Genomic DNA, 12,242 nt, shown 5'->3' with positions numbered 1-12,242 from the left:
GAAATTTTAATATAATAACTCAGTATGTTGCTGATATTCTCAGTAATTTATATAACTTTAAAGGAAATTATGAAAAGAAAAATTAATACAGAAATTATCAAATTTACTGAACTGTGTCATAAAACCCTGATTTTATAAATCTAATTTTTATAAATCTCATAAAACTAATCACTGATTCTTGTAAATGTCTTGCACCTCAGCAGCAATATACATCAATAAGTAAAGCATTTGAACAGACAAATTTAACTAGAAATTAGCCACATGGCTAAAGTTATTTACAGAGGTAATTATTCTGCATTTATAACCAAGAAAAAAAATGTTCTTTAGCTCCCTTTGAAATTTGAAATTGGTAGGTCTTCTCGGTACACTTATTAAATCATTCAAGGGGAAAAATCATTAAATGGGTTATGTCTAAAGAAGAATATGCAACTAATTAACAAAAATGCCAATTTTTAAAAGTCACTCTTTGATTTTATTCTATTGAATTGTACTGACACAGGAGTTATTTGAAGTGGTAGTTTAAAAAACAGTAGTACACATTTAGTAATATCTTAGTAATTATCTTACCAAGGGCATGCTATATATAACCAAAATCCAAATCAACTAGCTAAGAGAAAAATAGAGTCTGTCAAGTCTGGAGCGATAGCACAGCTGGTAGGGCATTTGCCTTGCACTCAGTCGGCCAGGGTTCAATCCTCCGCATTCCATATGATCCACAGAGACGGCCAAGAGTAATTTCTGAGCACAGAGCTAGGAGTAACTCTTGAGCACTGTCAATTGTGACCCAAACAAAACAAAACAAAACAAACAAAAGAGTATAGATTAGAATGCCTAGAAATGGCAAAAGCTTCCAACTCAGTTAGAAATTAAACATTATGGGGCTGGGAAGGTGGCGCTAGAGGTAAGGTGTCTACCTTGCAAGTGCTAGCGTAGGACAGACCACGGTTCGATCCCCTGGCATCCCATATGGTCCCCCCAAGCCAGAGGCGATTTCTGAGCACATAGCCAGGAGTAACCCCTGAGCGTCAAATGGATGTGGCCCAAAAACCAAAAAAAAAAAAAAAAAAAAAAATTTAAACATTATGACCTGAGCGTTTCTTCTATAACTGTTACCCATTTTGCATCTCATTGGTTACAAGACAGTTTCCTTTCAAAGAGTTGCTTCCAATCCTCAGCCATGTGGCTGAATTTCTTTCCACTTTCAGAATAGCAACCATCACAAATTAAAAAAAAAAAAAAATTGCTTCCCAATTATTTTGAACACAAAATAGGCCACTCTCACAAAAAGAGAGCTTCTCCTCCTAATGATTCTTTTGAAGAGTCCTGAATCGAATCTACAGCCTCTTTTGGATAATAAGGCAACTCAAAGTCAATGATTGAGGCCTAGAGGATGCAATACTTTGAATGGCAGCCACTGCCATTCCCCTACAGGAAGTGGGGAGGTGTAGTTCCTTCACCTTACCAGAAGGGGGAGAAATGGATCTCAAATAAGCAACAGTACAAATAGCTACAATTCTTTTTTGGGTTCTGTTTTGATTTTATTTTGAAGCCACACCCAGCGATGCTAGGGCTTACTGCTGGCTCTACGCTCAGGAATCCCCCCTAGTGGCCTATATAGAGTGGTAGGGATCGAACCCAGTTTGGGTATGTGCATGTTTAGTGCCCTAATCACTACTATCACTTCAGCCCTAGCCACATTCTTATCTGTAAATCTTTAGTGATATAACTACTAGAATACTTATTTAATTCACATACTACTCTATTTTTATTTCCTTCTTCAGATCTATCAATCCTATATAGTTGTATTCATATAAATATATTAAAGTAAGATATTAAAGGCACTAGATAGGACAATGTTATCCAATAGGTACAGAACATGTGGCATATTATCTTAAGAGTTTCTTGGGCCCGGAGAGATAGCACAGCGGTGTTTGCCTTGCAAGCAGCCAATCCAGGACCTAAGGTGGTTGGTTCAAATCCCGGTGTCCCATATGGTCCCCTGTGCCTGCCAGGAGCTATTTCTGAGCAGACAGCCAGGAGTAACCCCTGAGCACCACCAGGTGTGACCCAAAAACCAAAAAAAAAAAAAAAAAAAAAAAAAAACCCTATCACAAATCTCGGGCCGGGTAGGTGGCGCTGGAGGTAAGGTGTCTGCCTTGCAAGCGCTAGCCAAGGAAGGACCGCGGTTCGATCCCCTGGCGTCCCATATGGTCCCCCCAAGCCAGGGGCGATTTCTGAGCACATAGCCAGGAGTAACCCCTGAGCGTCAAACGGGTGTGGCCCAAAAACCAAAAAAAAAAAAAAAAAGAGTTTCTTGTGTTCCCATTCAAAAACAAATATAAGAAAATATGAAAATAGGGGCCGGGCGGTGGCGCTAAAGGTAAGGTGCGCCTGCCTTGCCTGCGGTAGCCTTGGACGGTGTCCCATATGGTCCCCCAAGCCAGGAGCAACTTCTGAGCGCATAGCCAGGAGTAACCCCTGAGCGTTACCGGGTGTGGCCCAAAAACCAAAAAAAGAAAAAAAAAAAAAAAGAAAATATGAAAATAGTCATCTCAGCTAATAGATCCTGGTTGGGTAGCACACATACAGATATTAAAACAGACTTTCCAAATAGATATTCTCCAAATTATTACATTTTAACCTTAACTTTTTCCCACATGCTGAACAAATAGCATTCATTTTTTTTTTTTTAATAAAATTTAAAGAGGAAATTACCTGTGATTTCAGTCAACATTGCCAAAACCAGCCCAACCCAGGATCTACTTTACAGAAGCAGAGAAGCTCCAGGTTTTTTTCTTGGCTCTGGTGAAATCTCAGTTGATAGTTTTATTGAGCTCAGGTTTCATGGTCCTTTGGGGTATGGGTGTGTGTGTGTGTGTGTGTGTGTGTGTGTGTGTGTGTGTGTGTATGTCTGTGTGTGTGTGTGGCACATTACTTTATCTGTAGGATATATTTGTTTACATATGCATTCTTTTATGGAGCCACATTCAGTGACTCTCAAGAGGCTATTTCTAGTTCTGTGATTAGGGATTTAAATCAGGGTCACATCAATTTAGCTCATGCAAGGGAAGTATCATTTCTCCCACACTGTCTCTCCAGTGCTTGAATATATATTTAGCCTTATTGTCATTCCAGTAGACTATAAGCTTCCTGAAGGTAGGTATTATGTCTTTTGTTTAGCAGTGCCTGAATAGGGCTGGAAAGACACAGCAGGTAGAGAGATACTGTGGGTAGTGGCAGAGCTGGAGTGGGTAGGTTTTGCACACAGTTGACTTGGGTTCAAACCCCAGCACCCCATATTGCTCCTTGCACCCACCAGGAGTGGGTCTTGTATGTAGAGTCAGGAGTAAACGCTGAATATTGCCAGGTAATAGCCAAAAACTTAAAAAAAAAAAAATGTAGTACCTGGCCATAAGCGAGCACTGCAAATATTTAAGTAAATTTGTGATAATATGTAATAACTTTATTAATAATGCATAAATAACTTTGAGTCATGTTAAAGTAACAAAATGATCTGACATTTTATCTTATTATTTAATAGTAAAATACAATTTTACCTGGTAAATTCCCAAATGACAGGTTCTACATTTGTACTAAATACATCCCACAACCTAAAGAATTTCTAATCTGGAGGAAATGACACAATTAAGAAAAACTGAGCCTCTACTAATTGGCAGGCAATGTCCTAGACATTAGGGTCACCCTAATTAATAAGTAGTCATAAATATTCAGATTATATTAAATAAAACCAGACAAATAAAATGTCTATCATTAGAATAGAAGGTTTTATTTACCTGGTGTGGTAGAAAAGGTGTTATAAATGTGTAAACATATAAAAAGAAGCAAGAGAAAGAATATTTGAAGGGAAAAAGCATGAAAATGAGGAATGTCTAATATGTTTTTGAAGAAAAGTTGAACATTTTAAATAAAATTGTAAGTGCAAAGGCCTTGAGTAGGAATTATGCTAAAACTATTATAAAAATAACATAGGCTGGTGTTAATAAAGCAGAAACAACAAGGTGAGACTGGTAGAAATGAAACCGGAAGAAGGCATTTTAAGGATTTTTTTTACTTCAAATAAAGCAGGAGATCATTGTTGAAAAAAGCCAGTTTTTCAACTTGATGTGAATTGCGTCATCTTTATAGAGAAATATTTGTTCCCAAAAAGCTTAGTGATTGAAGAAAAAATACTGTTAGTTAAGTAGAAGAAAGACTTGAAAGTGTTAGAGACTAAGAGAATGGTTTCAGACCTGAAGAACACACAGCCTGGAGAATACAGAAAACAAGCTGTTAGGACAACAGATAAACTAGCAGTTTACTGCCAGATGTGGTTTGGCAGTTGGAGAGTAAAAGTAATAAAGCAAGATTGTGGGGGCCTTTAATGCCAAGTTAGGTGCTCAAGCTCCATTACATAAGAAATGGGTTGTTAAAGGCTTTTAGACATAATTAGAGTCCAGTAAGTAGTCAATAATGTTTTGTTTTGTTTTTTTATTTTGACCAAAGTGGATTACAAATCTTTCACAGTAATAGGTTAGGTACATAGCAACACTGAATCAAGGGCATTCCCACCACCAATATTGTCCTCCCTCCACCCCTGTTCAATAATGTTTTTATTGTCCAGTTTCCTTTCCCTTAAGCTTTTAGAGACTGCCTACAAACATACTTAATATAAATAAATTTCAATAAATTTTTGTCATTCTTGGAGTCATAATTATATCAAAGCTGATTAATATTGCCATTGATCTTAAAATAACAAGCACTTCTCATTCAGTAAACACAATCAGTTCTAACTTAAAATATACACGTAAAATACCATTTTTGTTATTTTTGTTGTTGTTTTGGGGCCACACCCAGTGATGCTCAGGGGTACTCCTGGCTATGAGCTCAGAAATCACTCCTGGCTTGGGGGACCATATGATGTCTTCGCTCAGCCTCATGCAAGGCAAATGCCCTATTGCTGTGCTATTGCTCTGGTTCCTAAAATACCAGTTTTGATAGGGCATTTAAAACATTAAAATGATACCTTATACCTCATCTCTTCACAAGTACCTTGGAAAATATTGCTTCTGGGGACTTAAGGGTTATATCTGAACCTAGTGATCTGGGTTCTGTTTTGGAGCTTTCTGAACTTATGGCTACAAGGCTGCTATGGAAGCATCTCTGGGGGCTACAATTCTGTTAATGTGTTGGCAGTCTCCCCAATGTCTTGCTCCATCTGTTGATGATTGCAGCAACTTGTCCATCTGGTTACATTAGACCATCCTCCCTCTGGCTCCTTAAATCAGGATGAATGCCCCATTGACTAAATTGTAAAAGTTAATTATTAAAGGTATTTTTAAGCCCCTTTCCTACCATTTTCCCTTTGGTTATCTAGGGGATTCAATGTTACCACCATGAGACCATTTTATTTTGTGGTATTAGCTCATGCTCTTAATTTTTAAATCAAAATTCCCATAATGCATCTGATCCACTTGAGTGAAGTTGATGCAATGAGCTGAGTGCAGGCAGAGGGAAGGAAGCATTCCTTGTAGTCTCTCTTCAAATAATTTATTCATTTACTCCACATTTACATAATGAGAGAAACCATCGCTAAACCTACCATATATCTGAATGGAGCAGAGACATCTCCAGCTTATTTCTGCTGTTTTGATTTCTTATATCATCACATTAAGCAAAGCACGGTGTTTAAAAACATAGTTAGAAGATACAGTTAAAAGAACAGCTATGTATCAAGTGTGATTCTGCCACTTCCTGCTCTGTGACCTTGGAAGAGTCATTTATTCTCTCTGTTATTTTAGCCATTTATAAAAGAGAACTAATAGAATATATGCCATGCACATATTGTGAGAACTGGAAGACGTACTTGCTCAGTGGGAAAATAAGGCTGGGCCACACTCAGCTGTGTCCAGGGATAACTCCTGTCTCTAAGCTTAGGGATCACTCCTAGTGGTATTGGGGAAGCATATGCAGTGTCAGGAATCTAGCCAGATGCCTGAAAGGCAAACACTTTACCTGCTACACTTATTTTCCAGCTCTTATTGCTCCTTTTTTAATAAAAATTAATTCAAAGGGGCCAGAGAGATAGCATAGAGGTAAGGCAATTGCCTTGCATGCAGAAGGACGGTGGTTCGAATCCTGGAATCTGATATGGTCCCTCGAGCTGCCAGGAGCGATTTCTGAGTGTAGAGCCAGGAGTAACCCCTGAGCGCTACCGAATGTGACCCCCCCCCAAAAAAATAATTAATTCAAAGTGTTCCTTTGCCTTTTCTGTTTGTTAGCATTTAACATTGAGGATGGCATTGAAAGCTGGATTCAGGCAAAGAATGGGATGGCTTATAACAGCAGTAGATGATAACCAAGGTGCTAGATGGTACAAGTATATTAATTATGTAGATTTAACATAGCCTAATAAATTTAAAGTGAAGTATAAAAATTTAGCATGTGGGAAGCATTCTACTCCTTAGAGAAAGTGACACATTGTCCACAGAATCTTTATATGTGTGAAGAGCAACGCAGGGATGATGTTCCTCAGAATTAACCACAATAAACAAAAAACAGGCTTTACTAAAGTACTTATGTGAAAGTTGTTTTTATTTTATCACTTCAAATTTATTATTTCACTTGTGGCTTCTTTTTTTTTGGTTTTTTTTTTTGGGGGGGGTGGCCCACACCCGGCGGTGCTCAGGGGTTACTCCTGGCTGTCTGCTCAGAAATAGCTCCTGGCAGGCACGGGGGACCATATGAGACACCGGGATTCGAACCAACCACCTTTGGTCCTGGATCGGCTGCTTGCAAGGCAAACGCCGCTGTGCTATCTCTCCGGGCCCTCACTGTGGCTTCTTAATACCAGATGAATACCCTTATTTTTACCCATTTATTCGAATATCATATTTTTACAAGGCATTGTACCTATGATGCTATTTCTTTATTAGCATTAAAGTCAATAATTAGAAACATATGATCAAACCTACTAATGTAAGGACACATGTATACTAGGATTTCTCATGTTGACTTAGATTGACTTAGATGACTTATATGACTTAGATAAAAAGTCATATAGCCAGGTGATGAAAGGAGACAAAAAGATAAAATAAAAAAGAAGTTTAACACTACCTAAAATATAGTCTTCTCTCTTGTTTGCACATAAAGTATGCTGATTTTTATATACCACTTAACTCAGATTTATCTTCCATTTAATTTGCACTGTAACTAAACTCTCATATTCAGTAATATAAAAAATGGCAATTGAAAATTGTTGAAGTGTTCTAATTGTACAAAAACTCATTATTTTTCTCATTATTTTTCTCTTTATATATTTCTCATGTAATTATTTCAGTGAGTTTATTATCACAAACTTTATTCCCAGAAAAGGTATTCATCAATAATGAGTCACCATTACCATATAAAAAACAAAAATAATAATAATATTATTATAAAAACAATATAAAGAAGGGCTAGAGAGATAGCATGAAAATAAGGCATTTGCCTTGCATGCAGAAGGACGGTGGTTCAAATCCTGGAATACCATATGGTCCCCCGAGCCTGCCAGGAGCAATTTCTGAGCGTAGAGCCAGAAGTGGCCCCTGACCACTGCTGGGTGTGACCAAAAAAAAAAAAAAAAGGATACCTTAGTCTTTCAAAATGTCCTGCTGAAAACCTTGTCAAGAAATTTACTTTATATTAACTAATCATTATAATGCCCCTAATTTTTTGTCTCAGTATTTCAGAAGCATTCAATTTAGGTTCATGTTATTCAGAATGTTCCTCAAATGTCAGGTCCTTTCCCCTTGAGCAGATCCCACTTTTTTGCCTTTAGCAAATCCCACCTTTCCTGTTTCGCCATCATTCTGGCAATCTGTCCCAGTTTACAAAAAAGAAGACTCATTCAACCATGTGGTGAGAACATCTACCCAAGTGAATGAAATCTGTTTTCACTTTTGTATAGTTTGTATCTTCACAACCACTTCCTATCATGTTTCAGTGTTTTCTGAATGGAATATTTATTTACTCATTTACTTGATAAAATATTGAAATTAAATAGTTTCTTCCTTGAGGTTATGACAATGACACCAAACTATCAGGCCTAGAGCCACCAGAGTCTCCACATGGTCCTGAAATACCAATGGATGTGGCCTTGGAGGTCTCAGGCACCATTGGATCTAGCAGTGCTACCTCCTCAGATCCTACCAATAATCAGAAAGGTTGCCCTATTCTATATCCCAGAAATAGCCCCAAGGCCCCTGAGTTCTGCTGAGCTTCCATTTTCCTGCCCCTACCTTGCCAAAAAAAAAGTCAAGTTTTTCCCAGGAATAATTATTAGAATAGCATAGATAGCAATATACCAAATACTAGATTGCAAAAGAAGAAGTATGACTTTCTGCAGGAATAGAGTTACAAAGAGCCCTCAGAAAGGTAAAAGCATCATGACTATTAGCTCGATGGAAGAATTTAAGAGCTCAATACGTAGGAATAGAGACTAAGACAGGATTCATAGGGAGTGAGAAACTTTCCAATAATTTCATTTTGTGTGTTTTCTCCCTTGAAATTGGGCTTTAAGTATTTGAAACACAGACTATAACTTGGACCCAAAATTCATTAGTTGAATCAGTGAGGAATATGACATTGTACCATGTTACATGACACCCCACAGAAAAGAGAAATGTCTGGTTTAGCCAATTTTGTCATTTAGCAAAGGCTGCACTTGAGAAAGGCTTGAGACTGCCTGCTGCTTTTGTTTCACCCCATTAATTATACTAAAGAAACGCATCTGACGCCTACCCACCCTCAGTGACTACAAAAGTAGCAGCATTAATTGAAGCATTTCAAACTGAGCCAAGGGCTTTACTCCAATCATGGCAATCGGCCTCTCCATTACTGTTAATAGGATCTGCGGGACCATGTTCACACCGACCACATGTGTCCCATCCAGGCAAGAAATCTGAAAAAAGTATGTGCTGCCATATCACACTTTTTATTTCAAGGTCTTCTTTCTCCGTCCTTTTCTCTGCTATCATCTGCTGAACAGTCTTTCCACAAAGATTAAAGGTGCAAATAGAAACAGTTCAGTTAAAACACAAGGAAGTGTCAAGTTTAACTTGTGCTTCTGAAAAAAGTCAAATTCGCAGTTGTCTCTGGACTGAGGACTCTCCCGGTAGTTGTGAGCTGATGCAATGTGATGAGTGGCAGGCACAGGGAAAGCGTGCCTTGTAGGCCCTCTTCAAAGCACAAGATAACCAGCCCACACTGAATAAAGCCAGACTCAAACCCAGGAGTTTGGAATGCCGGGAGTTCTTTTCAAAGGACTACAGGAAGTGCTGTTGAAAGACTAATCAAAACAATGTTAAAATACAAGTGGAACAGAGTGGAAAAAATTATTTGGGAGGAGTAAAGGGAATCTGCCAATACACTGAATAGAAATTTCATGACTCTTTTTGCCTTTCTCAACGACCTTGTGTTATTTTGATGAAAAGCTCCAAAAGTATTTCTAAAGATGTTTAAAGAATTTTTATTTAGATTTATTTTTTATTAAAATAGATTTAAATGTTTTTATTTTCTGTTTTATTTTGTTTCCTAAAATTGCTCCACGGCTAGCCACTACACAAGACTCCTATAGCACCAATCTAATCTCAAATTCTTGGGTATATTTAGTTCTGGTAGGTATAAATAAACTAGATCAAAAGAGAAGAGTCACACTTATATGCAGGAGAATAAATTAGACATCCCCCCAAAAATTTTATTGCTATTTCTCTTACAAAAGATCTGTTTTGACCTTAAAGTTTGTGCACTATTTTCTCTCTCTTTTTTTTTTTCACATTTTACAAGATACCGCAAAGCAAGTTGTGATAGGTCAACACAGAATATTGTGAAGCCACAATGAGACTGAAACAGTAAGAGAGGCTAGTTGCCAGAATTTTGTTTAGGTACCAGTGAGTCACAAGACCTATGTATGATAAATTTCAGAATAAACAAATTACCCAAGACTCCAAAGCTGTATGATTTTAGCATTTCTCTACATTCGTAAAGAGAAGTTTCTTCCTTTGTCAGAAGTTTCTTCCTTTGTTTATATATTACCATTCCCTCCATATGGTTCCACTACCATCAAAATCTGTTTGTTTTTGATGATAATTAATACTTAGCAAACCATAGAATAGCTTTCCTATATACCATTGTTCTGAAGTTCAGATTTTGTAATTACTCCCATGAAGGCTAACCTCAGAACATCAGTTAATCCTAAGGAATTGTCCAGGAACCATGGACATTTAATTATTTATTATTAAAAATATCACATTACTTAGTTGAATACAAAAATGTTAGAAAAGCACAATTACAGATATCACAGTTAAGTATACAAACCTTAGACCAAAGACCAGGTCTGCCTATTTTTCAAAAGATATTCTGGGTATTGCCTGGAATACAATAACTAAAAGAAAAACTTCTTAATAAAGGTTGAATGCATTGTTGACCCAAAAATTTACAGCTTAATTCAGTTTACCACACTTCCCAAATAACCCTCTTTTGTAGAAAACTCTAAGCAGATAAATAACAAATCAACTACAGTGCTATGAAATGGTTTTTAGTACAGCAGGCTGGAAGTACTATTGATTTGAAAAGGACACTCTCACTCACATCAGTGGGCTATTATTCCATGAAGTTTGCTTTGGAGTGATTCTAAGACATGTTTTTCTTCTTCAGTCACAGGAGGCCCAGGTGCTGAAACAATTGGCAGAGAAGAGGGAACATGAGCGGGAAGTCCTTCAGAAGGCTTTGGAGGAAAACAACAACTTCAGCAAAATGGCGGAGGAAAAACTGATCCTGAAAATGGAACAAATTAAGGAGAACCGTGAGGCTAATCTAGCTGCAATTATTGAACGCCTGCAGGAAAAGGTAATCCTGACAGAATCCTAACATGCATATGTTCATACACAACCCAGCTGGGTAAACTTGCAAAATACTCAGTACTAGGACCTTAGTCAAAACTTGCAACAGGGGAAAGCCTATGTGGTCTGTCTCCCAGATTAGAAATAATGACTTGGGGCTGGAGAGATAGCATGGAGGTAAGGCGTTTGCCTTTCATGCAGGAGGTCATCGGTTCGAATCCCGACGTCCCATATGGTCCCCCGTGCCTACCAGGAGCAATTTCTGAGCCTGGAGCCAGGAATAACCCCTGAGCACTGCCGGGTGTGACCCAAAACCACAAAAGAAAAAAAAGAAAGAATGAATGAATGAATGATTTACTGGGGACTCCCACATGCAGAAAGATAAGAAGCAAAAATTAAATGTGAGATTTTTTTTTCAATTTTTGGGGGTAGTGATAGTTTCTGGGAGAACTAAGCATACTTTTTAAATATATTGAAGGTTTTTGTTGTTGCAAACCTTTTACAGGCACTGGTAGATAAAACAGCACCAAAACCAAGAGAATAAGACACTGCAATGTAGACTTATAGAGTATATATCAAAATGCTAAAGAAAGTCAGCAAAAATAATATCACACCAAATGTCCACCCTAATGGCTAGCCTTCACTGGCCCTTTTCATTAGCTAAGAGATGCAATGTAACACCATATACATTTGCAGCCCTCTGCTGCCATCAGATCTTAGTCCTCTCTATCTCAATTAAGAGAATTGAAGATTTGAGCATAACATTATCTCTCCTGTACCCATGGCATCCTCCATGTCGTTCACTGATAAATTTCCAGAAACTTCTCAGAGACCCATCAATATTAAATCAAAGCCTTTAGCTAAAACTAAATACCTAAAACAAAGACAATGAAAGTTGCACTTCAGAGTATATTAGAAAACACTTTGGAAAAAGATTTTCTACTTTAATTATCTATGTTGAAACCCAGAGGTCAATATTATTTTAAAATTAGACATTAGGGGCTGGAGGTATAGTATCATGGAGGGTATTTGCCTTGCATGCTGCCAACTCAGATTTGATTCCCAGCATTCCATATAATCCCCTGAGTCTGCCAGGAGTAATTTCTGAGAGCAGAGTTAGAAGTAACCCCTGTGCACCATTTGGGGTGGCAAAAAAAAAATAGACATTACTATTTAGCCAAAATCGAGAATGACTGAGCTAAAGGCTTCTTAAAGATGTTTCCTTGTGCTGTCATAAATTATATTTTGCTTTATTCAGTAAAGTATTCTCACTTCCTTCAAAAAGAATGGTACACTGTACTTTTAATATCTGCTGTTATTTTCATAGTACCTCATCTCAATATTCCATGTATGATATAGAAATTA

The 12,242-nt window shown here is 37.6% G+C and overlaps 1 protein-coding gene across 1 annotated transcript in view; it reads left to right on the top strand.

Annotated features, from left to right (window-relative positions):
* Positions 1 to 12,242, top strand: part of STMN2 (stathmin 2) — a 50,269-nt gene that overhangs the window by 32,462 nt on the left and 5,565 nt on the right. The window contains exon 4 of the mRNA XM_049782035.1: positions 10,693 to 10,884. Coding sequence (XP_049637992.1) covers positions 10,693 to 10,884 — 192 coding nt within the window. The remainder of the gene's footprint in view (positions 1 to 10,692; positions 10,885 to 12,242) is intronic.

The sequence above is a fragment of the Suncus etruscus genome, chromosome 10, assembly GCF_024139225.1.
Source record: "Suncus etruscus isolate mSunEtr1 chromosome 10, mSunEtr1.pri.cur, whole genome shotgun sequence".
Taxonomy (NCBI): domain Eukaryota; kingdom Metazoa; phylum Chordata; class Mammalia; order Eulipotyphla; family Soricidae; genus Suncus; species Suncus etruscus.
This window is presented reverse-complemented; position numbering and strand designations above follow the sequence as displayed.